At 38.4% G+C, this 17,166-nt stretch overlaps 1 protein-coding gene across 7 annotated transcripts in view; it reads left to right on the forward strand.

Annotated features, from left to right (window-relative positions):
- The window catches only part of LOC109535832 (eye-specific diacylglycerol kinase), a 93,928-nt gene that overhangs the window by 37,459 nt on the left and 39,303 nt on the right, over positions 1-17,166 (forward strand). For 6 of the 7 annotated variants that reach the window (XM_019901838.2, XM_019901840.2, XM_048670430.1 and 3 more), the window contains 4 exons: positions 12,038-12,168; positions 12,221-12,430; positions 12,511-12,911; positions 16,686-16,866. In XM_019901838.2, the coding sequence (XP_019757397.1) occupies positions 12,079-12,168; positions 12,221-12,430; positions 12,511-12,911; positions 16,686-16,866 (882 nt within the window). In that variant the 5' untranslated portion in view covers positions 12,038-12,078. The remainder of the gene's footprint in view (positions 1-12,037; positions 12,169-12,220; positions 12,431-12,510; positions 12,912-16,685; positions 16,867-17,166) is intronic. The other variant, XM_048670429.1, reaches the window with a different exon arrangement.

The following is a 17,166-nucleotide window of genomic DNA, read 5'->3' on the forward strand; positions in this document are numbered from 1 at the left end:
TAAACAATTTGCAAAGTCTTGACGTCTGACTGAAAAGATTGCATTCTCTCGATAGTCTTTTAAGAATATTTTCAAAGGTGCAATCGTTTTATCGGTTCAAATGACGGATTTAAATGGCTTGAAGCCAGTTTTAAACCGTGCAAGGTCTTTGAAGCTTCTTTTAATCGCCAGTAAATATTCTAAATGTCTTCTCGCTAAACTGAAGAGAGTGTTGAAATGTTCCAAATATTTTGAAGCATCATGAAGCACAGAACTCGTAGTTTTAAAGAAATTTGCAAAGTCTTGAAGTCATTATTCATACTCAATTCGCAGGCGCAAAAAAACCCAAACTCTCACTGAGAAGATTTTATTCTCTCGATAGTCTTTCAAGAATATTTTCAAAGTTGCAGTGGTTTTATCAGTTCAAATGACGAATTTAAAGGGCTTGAAGCCGGCTTTAAACCTTGGAAGGTCTTTGAAGCTTCTTTTAACCACCACTGAATACGCGAATTGTCTTCTCACTTAGCTGAAGATAGTGTTGAAATGTTCTAAATATTTCGAAGCAACTTGAAGCCGAGAACTAGTAGTTTGAAGCAAATTTTCAGTCTTGAATACATTAGCTTCATTCATACTCGGTTTGAAGAGGCGAAAAACCCAAACTCTCACTGAGAAGATTTCATTCTCTCCATAGTCTTTTAAAAATATTTTCAAAGTTGCAGTCTATTTCAAAGTTGCAGTTTTATCGGTTCAAATGACGGATTTCAAGGGCTTGAAGCCAGTTTTAAACCGTTGAAGTACTTTGAAACTTCTTTTAATCACCTTTAAATACCCGAATTGACTTCTCACTAAACTTTAGTATGGTGCTGAATTGTCGCAAATGCTTTGAAGTCAGTTTTATATTTTGAAGCAGCATGAAGCCGAAAATTGGCAGTTTTAAACCATTGAAGTCTTTGCTGATATTAATCTTATCGCTACGAAAAAAATAGAATTTTCGGTATGAGAAGTTGAAAGTTTCAATGGGTTTTTGTCAGAGTCTTAAAGCTATTTTTCGCAATCGCCTTGCGACTTTAAAACTTTCAATTGATCACTAAGGAAATTTGCTATTTTGAGTGCGGTTTTAAAAATACTTGAAAAGTCTGCAGGGATTTTAACAAACGGTATGGATTTTTTAAAAGTTGAAGTCAGTTTTAAGTTTTTTTGGAGCCACTTTCAGTGACTATTTTTTATAACAATTTTGTCTCAATAGGGCCAAAATCGTTTTGAACGCAAATTTCCCATCGATAAGCTGCTTGCAGTGTTGAAATCGCGGTTTTAAACAGTTTTGCAGTCTTGAAGCCACAGTTTCCAAGGCCTTGAAGTCGCTGTTTTTTACCCGCTCTAGCGACCTAAAGAATTGATAAGATGCATAAATCAAGCAATTTCCGGAGCCGACTGCAAAGAAACTCTCCGGGATTAAATGGAGCCTGCTTTAAATCCTGGAGCGATGTTTATTGTAGCCAAAGTCATCAGTAGCTTTTATTGGGGATAGGGAAACTTTAATAGTTAAGCAGATTTAGAAACTCTTGGAAGCAAACAGTTATCAACAACAACAATCAAACAATCAACATCGTTTGCGCTGTTCGGTGTCCATTATTTGTTTTATCCATTTCGGTGTTTTGTGCGAAGGATGCTAATGGAATTTAATTAAATCCATGCATTTTCCCGGTAATGGTGTTAGAAAATTGGAAACAGTCGGGCTGCAGGGCACCTGGAAGTTTTAACCGCTGTAAAAGTTTGCCTGGAAATCGCATGCGAATTTAAATCAGCTTTCCAACTGGAGCCGGGCAATTTGGAAAGCTGCTATTATTAAATCAAGAACTGGAAATTTGGCTTGGCTTTGACTAACACTCTGCTGCAGTAAATAAATCGTTCGCGTTGTTATCGGGGTTTCAATATGCGCTCCGGGCTCATTTTTTCCTGCGGGATATTACCCGGTTGACGTTCGACCCGACCCGGATAAAAAGCAAAAAAAAACCCGGTTTTTTCGGACAAAAAATTGGAAAATCTCGCTTGTGATCCCTCAGCCTTAGGGCTTCGCCTTGGGGCTTCACCTGCTTTGTTTGTCCGAACTGCTTCAACAACATGAGAAGTTTTTTCATCTGAATAAACAAATTAATTTCCTCTATTGTCCGCAATAATAATTAAATTTATTCCATTTCCCGGATGCGCTGCTAGAACAATAAACTTGTTTTTACATGTTTGTTCGCTGAAGTTTCTAATTGGGCCATTAATGGCCAGGTGCGTTTCAATCTCGCTCTAATGGGTTTCGAATTTAGTTGTTTATTAATTGATCATAATTTCCATGCAGTTTCACCAGTTTTTCCTGCTGTGGTTGCTATTTTATTAGCCGACGGATTTATGTGAAACTCGGTTTCCGAACAGAAGAACTTTCAGTAGCAGAATCGTTCGATGTTAACATGGGTTCTAGTTCCGTTTCGGATTATTGTGCGTTAATTTATGGGGCAACAAACAAACAAAGAGTTAGAACATTTGAGAAGGGTAATGAAGCTTAGAGCTTAGAGGAGATGAATGGGGCAAAGGATGCTGTTTAATCGTGGGGAGGAACTGAATTGAAACAAATACACCGAAGAGCATACATCTGCTTTAAATGTTACATATTCATTAGGCCTTAGGTATTTCAATGGGGTTAATGCAATATCGCGCTCTTGCTGGAAATTTAGGCTTTGTTCTCGTGTAGTTTGCCTAATTATTAATTAAGTATTGCCAACATTCGCTGATTAATTTTGATGTCTAGTGACTGGTAGACGAAAAAGTTATCGGGAAAAAAGCCACTTAAATGCACCAAAAACTTTACAATTTAGATTGTCAAATCCGGCTGAACTGTTTCAAAGCCCCGGTCGAGTGTCGAGATTATTTTAAAACTTCATAAAACTTGACGCCGGAATGGAGTCACTTTCACTTCATGTCGTTGGAGAAACGAAAATATTTCTTGCTTTAGAAGCAAAGTGGAATGATGAATTTTTATTAACTTATGCCAATATGATCTTGAAGTCTCCATTTCTGAAAACCGCACAAAATTTTCTTGTTTTCATAGAGACTTTTTATCGAGTGAAGAGGTATTTTTCGATGTCATGCCAAGAAAGAAACCTTCAAGCTTTTTCGGAAATTATTGAAAATTAGTAAGTTCTCCTTCAGGTAACTTCAAGTTGTTTGACTCGGAGGAATGGGCAAGGATTTGGACACTAAGAACTAGCTAATTTTCCCACTTCTCACAAGTTTACGAAGAAAATCGAGAAAAGGAAATATAATCGCAATTAGATGTTTTCGCATTTCTTAAACAGTGAACTGAGAGGCATCGAGATAGGGACACAATTTCGCACTTGAATACTAATGGAGAAGTTAATTTGACAAATTTGCTCGCTTTTTTTGGAGGGTCATCGGACGAAAGTCCAGAAAAGGCTTCAGTTTCTCGTTCAAACACTAATAAAGAAGTTAATTTCGAAAGTTGCGCTGGTTTTCTACACTAAATTACGTAAAATCGAACAAAAACCGCGTTTGTCCATTTAGACACTAATTGAGAATTTGGTTTTCCAAGTTTTGCATTTTTTAGACAGTGAACTGAGAGACATCTAGACTGGGACACAATTTCGAACTTCAATGCTAATGGAGAAGTTAATTTGCAAATTTGCTGGCTTTTTTTGAAGGTCAACGGAAGAAAGTCCAGAAAAGGCTTCAGTTTCTCGTTTAAACACTAATGGAGACGTTAACTTCCTCTAAAGTTTTCTGATTTTTTAGACAGTGAGTTCAGAGATATTGAGAAAGGGACACAATTTCGAACTTGAATGCTAATGGGAAAGTTAATTTTCCACATTTTCGCACTGTTTGTTCAGTTAATTGCTACTGTAAAAAGTTTCTGGTTTAGACCCTAATGGAGAAATGATTTACCTAAAGGTTGTTATTTATTAACTGAAATAATTCTAGATTTTCTCATTTAGACACTAATGGAAACGTTGAATTCGCAATTTCCATTATTTCTCAGACATTTCCATGCCAAAAATTGTGAAAAGGCAACAGACTGTAGAACAGCAAGGAAAGGTCTGTTTCGCAGCTGACCCTAATTTAAATATAATTTTCTTCTTTCAATTTCTTAACGGCAACACTGAGGCGATTTTTTCTGTAAAATTAGATGTTTCTTAATTGAGTGTCGAAAACCAGCGTTTTTCGACTTTTGTTCGTTGACTCTCCAACAAAAGCGAGCAAATTTGACAAATTAACTTCGCCATTAGCGTTCAAGTGCGAAATTGTATTCCAGTCTCGATGTATCTCAGTTCACTGTCTACAAAATGATAAAACTTGGAAAACTAAATTCTAAATTAGTGTCTAAATGAACAAACGCGGTTTTTGTTAGATTTTTCGTCATTGAGTGTCGAAAACCAGAGCAAATCTGAAAATTGACTTTTCCATTAGTGTCTAAACGAAAAACTGAAGCCATTTCTGCACTTTTGTTCGTTAACTCTCAAAAAAAGCGAAACAATTTGGTAATTTAACTTCTCTTTTAACACAAAAGTGCAAAATTCTGTCCCAGTCTCGATCCCTCTCAGTTCACTATCTAAGAAATTAAAAAAACTTGGATAACTAAATTCCCAATTAGTATCTACATGGTCAAACCCGGTTGTTGTTCAATTCTTCCTAATTGAGTGTCGAAAACCCACGCAAATTTGGAAGATTTAAAAGAGAAACTGAAGCCTTTTCTGGACTTTCGTCCGTTGTGAAAGGAGGTGTGAAAAATTGTGAAGGCAACAGACTGTAAAACATCAAGGAAAGGTCCGTCCCGCAGTTGACCCTAATTCAAACATAATTTTTTTCTTAAATTTTCTTAACGGCGGCACTGAGGCGATTTTAAAGAAAAAATCGCCTCAGTGTCGCCGTTAAGGAAAGTTTTCCAACTTCGCTAATTTCTTAACACTTTCTCGACCCTTAACTGAGGAAGGCAGCAAAAGGGCCACAGTTTCGGATTTATACACTAATGGAGATGTTAATTTCTTGGCCAGTTAATTGACAAAAATCGAGAAATGTGTTCAGTGCCGCAGTTATACGTTAATGGAGAAATTCGTTTGCAAATGCGCTCGTTTTTTAGGTAGTTTTCCGAGGAAAAAAGAGACCAAGGCAAAATTGCGGAGTTACACGCTAATGAGGAAGTTATTGTTCCAAATCCGCACATTGCTCGGACAGTTAAGGGGGCAAAATCCAGAAAAAAAACACAGTGTCGGAGTTATGTGCGAATTAGAGAAAAAAAAAGTCGCGCTTCGCATTTACGCTAATGGAGAAGTTAACTCGATAAATTCGCTCATTTCTTAGACACTTAACTGATCATTTTTTGATATGGTTAAGTTTTTCCTTGACTTTTTAGACTTTGCTCATTTTCTGTACGGCCTATTGAGAAAATCTGGAAAATAAAGCATTGTTTTAGATAAATTCCGTTTTAGACCCACAGAAATGTCAATTTTCTGGAATAAAAACAGCGAACAAATAATCAGAAAGAGAACTTTAATGTCTGGCTTTCGCTCACTACATCGCCGGCGCTCTTTGAATTGAAAATTCGGAAAAAACCATCTTGTTTAGCAATTCTTTTTACTATCAAAGCGAACTTGTTTGGGAAAAATGAATAAAACCGTGCATTTCCGGAGACGGGAAAAGAAAGAAATTAAGCAGTTTCCTTTCCAGTTTCTCTTGGCGGCGGTCGGGATGCAAAAGTTCTTCTAATTAAGCCATCTGCAGGCCGTTCTCAGGTAGAGGAAGGGTTGCCAGGCCAGGAAAAGACCCGAAAACTACATTAATTCCTGTGGTAATGTCTGAAGTTTATCACCAGTTGTTAATTAAAAGCCATGAAATGCTAGGCCATAATCCGTTACACATGTTATGAAACTCGGAGACAAATTGCAGTAATTTTCTAAGCACGTTTCCGCGTTGTTCGTAAATTTTAACGGGGCCCCACTGCCTCCCTTTACCTGAGACGTGATGTGTATTTTTTGCGGTTAATATTAGGTTTTATGGTCCGATCTCTCCCAGTTTATAGTGCTGAATAATTTAGCATATTCATGGAAGGGTTTGTTCCATAACGACCTGCTAAGGTTCCATTTCCTTCGGATGAAAATGCGACTTTTTTCGGCAATTATTTGATGGTTCGCCAACCTCTCTTGTCCCAGAATTAATGCCGGTTAGACCAATATTTACCAAGTTTTAGCGCAGGACCGCGCCTTTCCATGTGGAAAAGCAACACATTTGCTGAATGTGCAATTTCGGGAATTATGATGCATATTTATGAAATTAGCCATCACGAAACCCACCTGAGCTGATACTTTGCAAACATTTGCCCGATTACGCTGCATACATTTAGATGCTTTCTATTATCATAGTCAATGCCCTCAAAGGTTTAGCCAGGCTTTTTTTTTCACTTTTGAAGGTTTTAAGAATTGGTAATGAATCGCGTCAAATATTCATTTAAGTGATTCTGGGCATAAAACTGCTATTGGCTTTTGCAGTAGAAACCTAATTTATTCCAATGAAATTAAACGTCAACAGCAATTGTTAATTATTTATTATGGCAAATGAATAATACAGCAACGTTTGAAATTTAATGCCCTGCGGGCCATTCAGGTACAGAGTGTTTTGCGGTTAGCTGGCAGTTTTATTTTAAATTTTGCATGCGAGCGGCTGGCCGGATTCGCAAAAATCGTCAAAAATCAACCTTTTTTGGTATTTAATGAAACTTAACGAGTATCTATACATTTCATTGATCTATGTCTGTGTCAAATTTCAGGTGCCTCCTTTCAATAATTTGGGTACTAGGATTTTTTAAGGACGCGCTGCAAAAGTCAAAAGAAAAATAGGCCCAATTTTGAAAATTCGCTAAGCATCTGTTTTCACCCCAAAAATAGTGAAACTTTTCAAAATTCTATGGAAACTCCTTGGTTATATTTTAAGCAAAACTGCTCTTTTAAGTTTGGAGAGTTTGAAAACTAAAAATTTTTGAAAAATTACCTTAAAAAGTTGAAGGAGAAACTTGGGCGTATTTGAAAAATCACCTGCAGTTCACTTGCGTCTTGAACACAATTGATCTGAATCTATAGATATGACTGATCTATTTTTGCCAGATTTCAGGTTCCTTGCATAGATAATTTCCGAACTATGAATTTTTGGAAAATGCTGTTCAAAAGTCAAAGGAAAAAATGGGTCGAACTTTGAAAAATCGCCCACAATTTGCCTGCATGCCTAACAAAGTGAAACTTTATGGAGATCTATCGAAACTGCTTGTCTATGTTTGGGATGCATTTTCGCTCTCCAGTTTGGGAAAGTTGGGAAATTGCGAATTTTTGAAAAATTTTGAATTTTCAAAAAGTTGAAGGAACTTTGGAAATTCGCCGACAATCTGCCTGCAATATTGATAAATTGAAACTTTGCAAAAATCGATCCACACTGTTTATCTATGGGTGGGAAGAATTTCGGCTGTCTAGCTTCAACAGTTTAGAAATTACTGATTTTAGAAAAATTACCTTCCACAGTTCGAAAGCAAACTTGGTCGTGTTTTCAAAAAATTAACTGCACTCAACCTGCTTTCTGAAAAAAACTGCAACAGAAAACATCTATAGATTAGATATTGGTGGAACTTTTTGATGTCTGCTTTGAACTAAGAATGTTTAGGCAAAATAGGTATGAGTTTTATTCATATTACCAAAAAAAAAAGAAATGAAAAGTTGGCGAATTTTTGAAAATTTGTCACTTACTGGCCTGCATATATCTATCAAACTTACCAGATATCTATAGATACACCTTGTCTATGATTGTGCCAAATTACAGGTTTTTAGAATGGACCATTTAGGATTTACGATTTTTTTAAGTGAGCTTAAATATTGCTTTAAAGTAAAAAAATTGGCAACAAGCAGCCTGCCCCCCTAAAAAAGTGAAACTCACGAAATATTAAATGTCGATTTTTTGGATTACGATCTGCAATAGTCGAAGGAAAAATGAGTCAAATCTTGAAAAATCGCTTCTGCACTTGAAACAAACGGAAACTCCAAAAGTTTCTATAATCGTGAACACCCGGTTATCTGGAATTGCAATTTTCCGGTGTCTAGTTTAGACAATGTGGGAACCACGAATTTTTGAACATTGATTTGCAAAACTCGAATGTTCCGCGAAACTGAAAGTTCCTTCAAATTTGAAAAATTGCCAACCACCAATCTGTACTCTGAAAAAAGTGAAACTCGCCGATTGTCTACCAGTGGCATTAGTCTATGTTTGTGCCAAATTTCACATGTCTGGTTAAACAAATGAACGAACTGTGATTTTTTTAAAATCGCGTGAAATAATCGCACAGTGGGTCAGATTTGGAAAAATCCCCAATATTCAGTCGGCAGCCCTAATAAATTTCAACTCAACAAATATCTGTCGCGATACAATTGGTCCATATCGAGCAAAACTTCAGCTCTCTAGTTGCGGGAGTTTAAAAATTGTGATTTTTTTAAACCCTGCAAATGCAGCTCTGCTTCAGAGCCAACAATTTCCAAGTCCACTGGACAGAATGCAGCAATTTATTCATAGCTTCGTTAATTTTTTTCGTGGAATTTCATCGCAACAAGTAAGAAGAGACATTGCGGGACTTTCAAGTTTTATTTCGTTTACACTTCAGCTTTGCTGGAAATAAACGAGCCAACTTTGGACGTTAGTGCCCGAGCTCGTGACAGTTTCCGCAATTTTTAAGCGGAGATAAACGGTCCCCGAGACGTATGTGCTGACATTCCGTATCAAGCTAAGTCTGATTAATTAAAGCTGTGTCAATTCAACGCGGGAAAACTTGATTAAAACCCGGCGGGAACGCGTAGAGAAGACAAAACCCTGGCAAAATTGTCTGACTGAACCGTACATTGTTTTGCAAATTTCCTCGATGAAAAGTGGAACAACTTCCAAAGGCCATTAGCGATCGTTAGTCAGTCAGTGTGAGAAATGCCGCTAATAGTGAAAAACCGTTTCGCCTAACGAAAGAAAACCCTCAGAAGAAACAAAGCCATGGTGAATCCACTCTAGCAACATTAGCGTCAAAGTGGACTAGTATTCTATCCGAATCTCGGCTCGGTTAATCTTTCAAAGGAGTCCCGGTTCCTTTAGAAAGACGCTAGCCTGAGGAACATCAAACGAGGGCCTGTTTAGTGAGGAGCAAAAAACGCGAATAATTTCTTAATGTGGTGCCAGGATGAATTAATCATGCTCATTTTCGCTCGGGCGATTCGCTACAGATTTTTACTTTCATGGCTGAAAATGCGCAATGAGACCCTTTGCAGGCCTTGATTACGACTATATTTAACAGAGAATCTTCAAATAGACTGTTTTTTTTTATAAATGAGTTGGGGGTGAGTAAGACTGGAAGCAATTTTTGAGAGATTTATCAACTCCATTTTTCATTGATTTGTGCAGGTCATTTTTCAAAAAATCATAATTCTTGAACTGTCTGAACTAGAGCGTGGCTATTCAGCGTAATTATAGACTGATGGTATCTATATCACACTGGTAAGTTTTGACTGGCTAAACGCCACTGGATAATTGCTGCGGATTTTCACCCAACTTTTGTCCTCGCATTTTGCAGGTCGTTTTAAAAAAATCGTAATTTCCACACTATTCATTCTCAGCACCTGTGATTTTTCAGAAGTATAGAGGAAGGTTATCTATAGGTACTCGGTGAGCTTCAATTATGTTGTGGTACAGGCAAGTTGATGATGATTTTTCAAAGTTTTACCAACTTTCCCGTTTGGCTTTTGCCAGTCACTCTCCAAAAGAATCATGTTTCCGAAGTTATCTAAAATCTAGTACAGAAATTTGGCCTAAACATCGACTGAAAAGTATCTGTATGTAATCGTTGAGTTTCTCTTTATAAAAATTCCAGGCTGATGGTGGGCAATTTTCTAAAGTTTCACCAACTTTTGCCTGCGACTTTTGCAGATCATGATTCAAAAGCTCGAAGCTCCCAAATTATTTCTGGTAAAAAGTTGATATTTTCAGCAAAGGTAGACGATGGATTTCTATTAGTATGGTGAGAGTTTCACTTTATCAAGGGTGCCAACTAATTGTCGGAGATTTTTCAAACATGCTTTTGCCTTCGACTTGTGCAGGTCGTTTTAAAAAAAATTGCAATTTCAAAAGTTTTCAAAGTAGAGCTCTGGAAGTTTTTGTAATTATGAAAGAGCGCTGGCCATAGATATGCGTTTAGTTTTGCTTACAAAAATTGAAAATTCCAAATTATCTACACAGAAATATTCTGAAAGTTTCACTTTATTGCAGGTCCAGACTTATCGTAAGCGATTTTTCAAAAGTTTGGCCAGCTTTCACCCTCGACTCTTGCAAGTCATTTTTCAAAAATGGATAATTCCGAAAATACGCATAATAAAGATCTGAAACAGGGCACACATATAGAGAATAGTTGTATACAGATATTACTGAAATTTCCTTTCATTATGCATCCAGGGCCAATCAGTGTCATGCCCGAAGGGTTCGGAACCAGTAGTTTTGGGGTCTTAGTTTGCGAAACTAACACTTTAAAAGCAATTTTGGAAATCGAAGTTGTGCTAAATTGTCTTCAGAGGGCGCGAAACTGGTGTAGACGTGAGAAAAACGATCAAAACTGACCGATTGTTTAGTTTGCGTCTCCCAATCAGTGTCGTGCCCTTAGGGTTCGGTACAACATCGGAACCAGCAGTTTTGAGCTCTTAATTTGTGAAACTCACGCTTTCAAAACGATGTTGGAAGTCGAAGTTCCAGTCGACTGGTGTAGACGCGAGAAACACGATCAAAACTTACCGATTATTTAGTTTGCGTCTCCCAATGAGTGTCGTGCCTGTAGGGTTCGGCACAACTTTGGAACCAGCAGTATTGAACTCTTCATGTGCGAATCTAACACTTTTAAAACGATGTTGGAAGTCGAAGTTGTGCTCAATTTTTTTGAGAGGGCGCGAAACTGTTGTAACCGCTTGTTCAAAACGAATATTTCCGAAAATATCAAAAATGCAACCTTAAATTTGTGAAAAAGGCACGTGAAATTTGTTAGAAAAAATAGACGAAATATATCAATGGATGTTCTGTGAGTTTCACTGTATTAAGGCTCACTCGTGGTTGTCAGCGATTTTTCAAACTTTGACCAACTTTTGCCTTCAACTTCAATTTTTGCAGGTCGTTTTCAAAATATCGCCATTGCCAAATATTTGGAACAAAACCGTGAAGTTTAGCACAAACATAAGCAAGTGATTACTATAAATATCCTGAAAGTTTCACTTCATTCATAAAACAGAGTAACTGTCTAGGAAACTTAAAGTTGGCGTTAATTTCGTGCTCAAAAACGCATAGAAAAACCGGAATCGTTTTGGGTTGTTACTGAACAAACGGTAGCGAAAGGAAACTTTGATTGTTTAAAACTGGCAACGGGCAAGGAATTATTCAAAAACTAATCAACTTCCAGTTGAATTAGCAGAATTTTGCAGAATTTTCGTTTGCTCGTGGCTAATTGGGTGAGTTTGGGCAATTTCCGATCACCTGGCAAATTTATCTAGAAACTCCTTGTCGGGCACCATTAAATATGCCCAAGTGCCCGAGTATCTTAACCTCGGCATGAAAATTTAATAATGACGAATCGATTGGCTCCATTTCCGGTTTTCCGACTAAATCCGGTAGATCATCGTTCCATTGAGCGACATCTGGCATTGCGAAATTAGCGCACACATTCATCCGTCTGTGCCAAGGCGTGTGTTTAACCAAACCTGATCACACGAGCATAAATGAAGTTGTAAGTTAATCAATAAAGACTCTGGTTGACTGCGACCCACCGACGACATGAAACGGAAACTTTACACCGAACAACCGGAGTTTGTTTGCTCTTACATATCTGCCGCATGGCATGAACGTTCGATGTGATTTGTTTGAAACACATGTTTCTTCGGGAATCTTCCCGAACACTGGGAGATGCGAGTGTCTAATTAAAATGTTGCCGCAAGTCTTACAAACTAATTTTTTGCAGGTTGAGCGTCCAAGGAAGATCAGCAATTGAAGTAGTGGAAGATGCAGCGGCTCAGGACCACTTTCAAGCGCTCCCGAACACCCACGGGGGCCGAAATGAAGATGCAGAGCAGCCTGGAGGTGCCCAAACAGGCAAGACTGAGTTTACTCCTAAAAAAAATTGGCAAACTAACTTTTTGTGCAGATTCGTTCGGCTTCCTTCGATGAGATCCAGCTGGAGGCCAAACGACTGCAGGCCGGCTCTTCGGGAGAAGGTCCAGCTCTTCTCGGGGTCCCTCACATGGATCAGCGCTCTCGCAGTGTGGATTCAGGAGGATCTGAGGAATCTGGAAACTTTCTGGAAGTGCCTAACCGGTTGTTCCAAAGAAGGCGCTCCTCTGGCAGCAAAAGTTCGGTAAGCACCACAACTTACATAGAATTACATAGAAGCTCTACTCCACTGTGTTCTCACTCACACTTGTTGCTCTTTGGTAGATTTGCGTCCATTGCACGTGCAAGGAGGAGTACGATCGGCTCCATCCCTTGGAGGAGCTGGCGACAGGTCCTCCAGAATGGCTGCCATATCTTACCGATTCCTCCAGCGATGAGGAGGAAGATTCGGATGAGGATGAGGCGAACAACAGCCGCGACACGACCGAGTGCAGCCGCATCACCACCCACTGCAGCCAAGAAACGACCGACTACAGCCGGGAGAACAGCGGAACGGACAACAGCAGGGAGAACAGTGTCGATCCTCCCGAGTTTGTGCTGACTGTTACGTTGCTGCCTTCGCTGCCGATTGTTATGTCGCCTCCGCCGATTCCCTCTTCGCCTGTGATAGAGTTTTTCCCTCCGGATGCTGAGCCGGATGTGCCTCTCACGCCCACACAGTCCAGGTAAGCCCTACCTCCAAAAGTTCTTAAATGGTTGATCGCGTTACCAGTGGGCTGCTGCTTGTGCTGAAGATATTTGAAGGATCTTCAGTGGATGAGATGTGGAAAGTTTGGAACGTGTCCCCACTTTAAATTGGGATTTTCTGGAGGGGAATTGGGCTGCTGTAAAACGCGTTGAATGAGGAGGTAGACACGCAGGAGATGCAAAGTAGTCATTTGGTGCTACAGAAGCGAAAGAAATTAGGGAAAGTGGAATGAAAACATGCAAAAAACAGTTTTGGAAAGTTTGAAGAGAATGTGGACGTCCATGTTTTGGCGTAAGATGAACTAGAAGCTGATTTCTGGAGATTTTTTGATTTTTGTCTCCTTTTGAGTTCTGCGGGACATTTTTCAAAAAATCGCAACCCTCAAACTCTCCAGATTAAAGAGTTGAAATTTGGCCCAATCATAGACTAATAGTTGCTCTGTCTAACCTGTGAGGTTCAGTTTATTGCAGCAACAGGCTGATTTTTGCTGATCTGGTTAATTTTGACCCAACTTATACCTTTGGATTTTGTAGGGCGTTTTCAAAAATTCGCAATTTTTCAAGTTTCTGAACTAGAAGCCTGAAATTGGTAGTATCTAGCTGGAGTTTTGCGTGCCTGATGGTCCACCGTCCAAGTTTCACCGACTTTTGCCGTCAATATTCACTATTGCAGGTGGTTTAAAAAAAATCTAAATTTCCAACCCGTCTAAAGTAGAAACCTGAAATTGTGAGTGAAGGAAGTCAGTTGACATATATAGATTTTCGGAAATTTTAAATTTATTTACTGTTCAGCATTGTGGGTGGCGATTTTTTCAAATTTGACGAACTTTCGCTTCCATCTTTAACTTTTGCGGGCGTTTTTATAAAATCGTTATTTCCAAATGATCCAATCTAGAGACCTTGAATTTTGCACTAGTATAGGCAGGTGATATCCATAAACGTTCTGAAAGTTTCACTTGCATAACTCTCCGGGCTGGTTGGGGTCGAATTTTTTAAATTTGACCAATTTGGGCCTTTAACCGCAGCTTTTGCAGGTCGGTTTTAAAAAATCGTAATTTCCACATGATCCAAACTAGAGAGTTTAAATTTTGCACTAGTAGAGGCAGGTGATATCCATAAACGCTCTGAAAGTTTCACTTTCATAACTGTGCGGGCTGGTTTGGGTTGAATTTTTTTTTATTTGACCAACTTTGACCTTTAACCCCAGCTTTTCCAGGCCGGTTTTAAAAAATCGTAATTTCCACATGATCCAATCTAGAAAGTTGAAATTTTGCACTAATAGAGACAGGTAGTATTCATAAACGTTCTCAAAGTTTCAATTGCGTAACGGTCCAGGCTGATTGGGGGCGATTTTTTTAAATTTGGCCAACTTTTGCCTTTTTATAAAATCGTAGTTTCCGAAGCATCAAAACTAGAGCCTTTAAATTTTGGATGAGTATAGGCAGGTGATATCCATAAATGCTGTGAAAGTTTTGGTTGCATCACTCTCCAGGCTGGTTGATAGCGAATTTTTTTAATTTGGCCTATTTTTACCTTCAACTTCAACTTCAACTTTTGAAGGCCGTTTTAAAAAAATCAATATTTCCATATGAACCACTCTGAGAATCTACTATAGAGACTTGAAATTTTGCGCTCGTGCAGGCAGGTGATGTCCATAAACGCTCTGAAAGTTTCACTTGCATAACTTAACCTCAGCTTTTGCTTGGTCTTTAACCTCAGCTTTTGCAGGCCGTTTTTAAAAAAAACGTAATTTCCGCAGCTTCCAAACTAGAGATTCGAAATGTTGTGTGAGTATAGGCAGGTGATATCCATAAATTATGTGAAGGTTTCGGTTGCATCACTCGCCAGGCTGGTTGATGGCGAATTTTTTAAATTTGACCAACAGCCTTCAACTCCAACTTTTGTAGGCTGTTTTTAAAAAATCGTAATTTCCACATTATCCAATCTAGAGACATGACATTTTGCACGAGTATAGGCAGGTGATATCGATCAAATAATGGCGATTTTGAAAAATCGGCCGGCTTTGGCTTCCTTCTTCAACTTTTACAATTTGTTTTTTAAAAAATCTTAATTTTCATATCATTCGAACTAGAGACTTGAAATTTTACACCAGCATAGATATTCAGAATCTAGAAATATCCAAAGAGTGCCACTTTACCAACAAAATCGGGCTTCTTGAAGGCGATTTGTCAAAATGTTTCCATTTTTTTCTTTCAACTTGGACTTTGGCAGCCTAGTTTTTAAAAAATCGTAATTTTTAATCGAACTAAAGTAGAGACTCGAAACTTGGCATGAGCATAGATAGATCATATCTATATGCATCCGGCTACTTTCAATTGATTAACTAATCCGCCTCCTTGGTGACGATTTTTTCTAATTTGACGGTTTTTGCCTACGACCTCGACATTTTCAGGCCGATTTAAAAAAAATCGTAATTTTCAGACGATGCAAGCTATGCTATGCAGGAGACAAGATACTTTGCATAAGCATAGGAAGATGGTACTTATAAATTTTCGAAAAGTTTGAAAGAAGATTTCCTAAGAATCCAAATTTTTTAAAATTTGACCAACTTTTGCCTGCAACTTAAACTATTGCAAATCGTAATGTTGAAAAAAATTGTAATTTTCAAATTATTAAAACTAGAAACTTAAGATGTTGCGTACACATAGATAAATTGTACCTTCAGAAATTCTGTGATTTTGATGTGAATAAGGATGTTGGCTGGTTCTTGGCCAGTTTTCAAAATCTGACCAAGTTTTACCTTCAACGTTTGCAGATCCTTAACCAGATAAAAATCGTATTTTTCAAATCATATGAGGTAGAGACTTGAGATTCTGAAAAAACGTAGATAGAAGGTATCTATAAATATGTTGAGACTTTAGATAATTTTCTAAGTTTGACTAAATTTCGCCTTCAACTTTAGCAGATCGTTACTAAAAAAATCGTAATTTTCAAATCATCTAAGATAGACACTTGAACTTCCACACGAACGTAGATATTATAAATTGCCACTTTTGCCACGAAACTCAGGCCCTAATTTTTCAGTTTCATTTCAGTTCTTTTATTTACTTCCATTTGTCAATTAAAAGGCTAAAAGCTTGCAAAATTTTGAGAACCGCAACCTTTAGCAATCATGTTGGATTGGATTCTATAGTTAAAGGGCTTGTGAGGCAAGAATAACGTGATATGGATGAAACGCTAGAATGTTGCCATCATAAATGGGATAAGAAATTAAAATTAATTAGAAGGAATACGACGAAAGGTCACCTCTGTTCCACTTAACACTACTCCGTTAAGTTGGTTTAAAGCAGGAATTTTCGGCGAAGAAACCATCCTGACTACATCTATCCAACAGGCCGCAATACGAAGAACTCTGCTTACAGAAGTCGCCTTTGTTGAGCTGGCAACTACCCAAAATTGCCATGGATTTTGCCAATTTTATACATCAAAATCAAATGTAAACGTTTTGCACAGTTCAGCTAACGCAATTGAAAATTAAATTTATAATATTAATGACAGCAGCAGGTTATTGGGCTGCGTATAATGGAATAAACATTTGGATTTCAGCTACAGCGTTTTAACCTGGGCCGACTAGAAATTTCAATTGCCGGTTCCCGTGTCAAATGGCGACGTCATTTTAATTAAAATCGCCGAAAATCGTTACGAAACACTTAATTTTCCGCCTAATTTCAAGCTGATATCACAATGATGGAAGCCAGCATCCAGATTTTCAAAATTTTGATGGTTTTCAGACGCAAATCGATTCATCGGCAAGAGGCTTTTTTCGCTGAACCCACTGGAACCTCACTGGAGAACATGACCGATGCCCACTCAGAACCGTACTCAGACGGAACGTCTGAGGGCGTCCAATCGGAAGGCGACGTCCCCCATACCACCATACCGGGCCTGGTGGTAAGCGATATTTATCTGCAAGTAAGTTAAGTTCACTTACAATAGAACCAAGTCCATAAATCTGATCTCATGCCTCCCGCGGGGTATAATATATGATAACTGAATTCCTGCTTGGAGCGCCAATAGGGCCGCTATTCGGTCGGCCAAATATAAATCTAACCGGCACAAATTGCTGGCTGAGAGCCGAGGAACCGATTAAAGAAGTAACCCAGTTCGTTCTGATAATTTATCCGGATCCAGGGCGGAGCCGGAGCGTTTCATAAACATAAACAAAACGAAGTGCGTTCATTCGACTGCCAGTCGGGCCTTTATCCTTGTCAA

Source organism: Dendroctonus ponderosae, unplaced genomic scaffold (assembly GCF_020466585.1).
Source record: "Dendroctonus ponderosae isolate FM_Combo_2020 unplaced genomic scaffold, Dpon_F_20191213v2 Dpon_F_20191213_1, whole genome shotgun sequence".
Classification (NCBI taxonomy): Eukaryota; Metazoa; Arthropoda; class Insecta; order Coleoptera; family Curculionidae; genus Dendroctonus; species Dendroctonus ponderosae.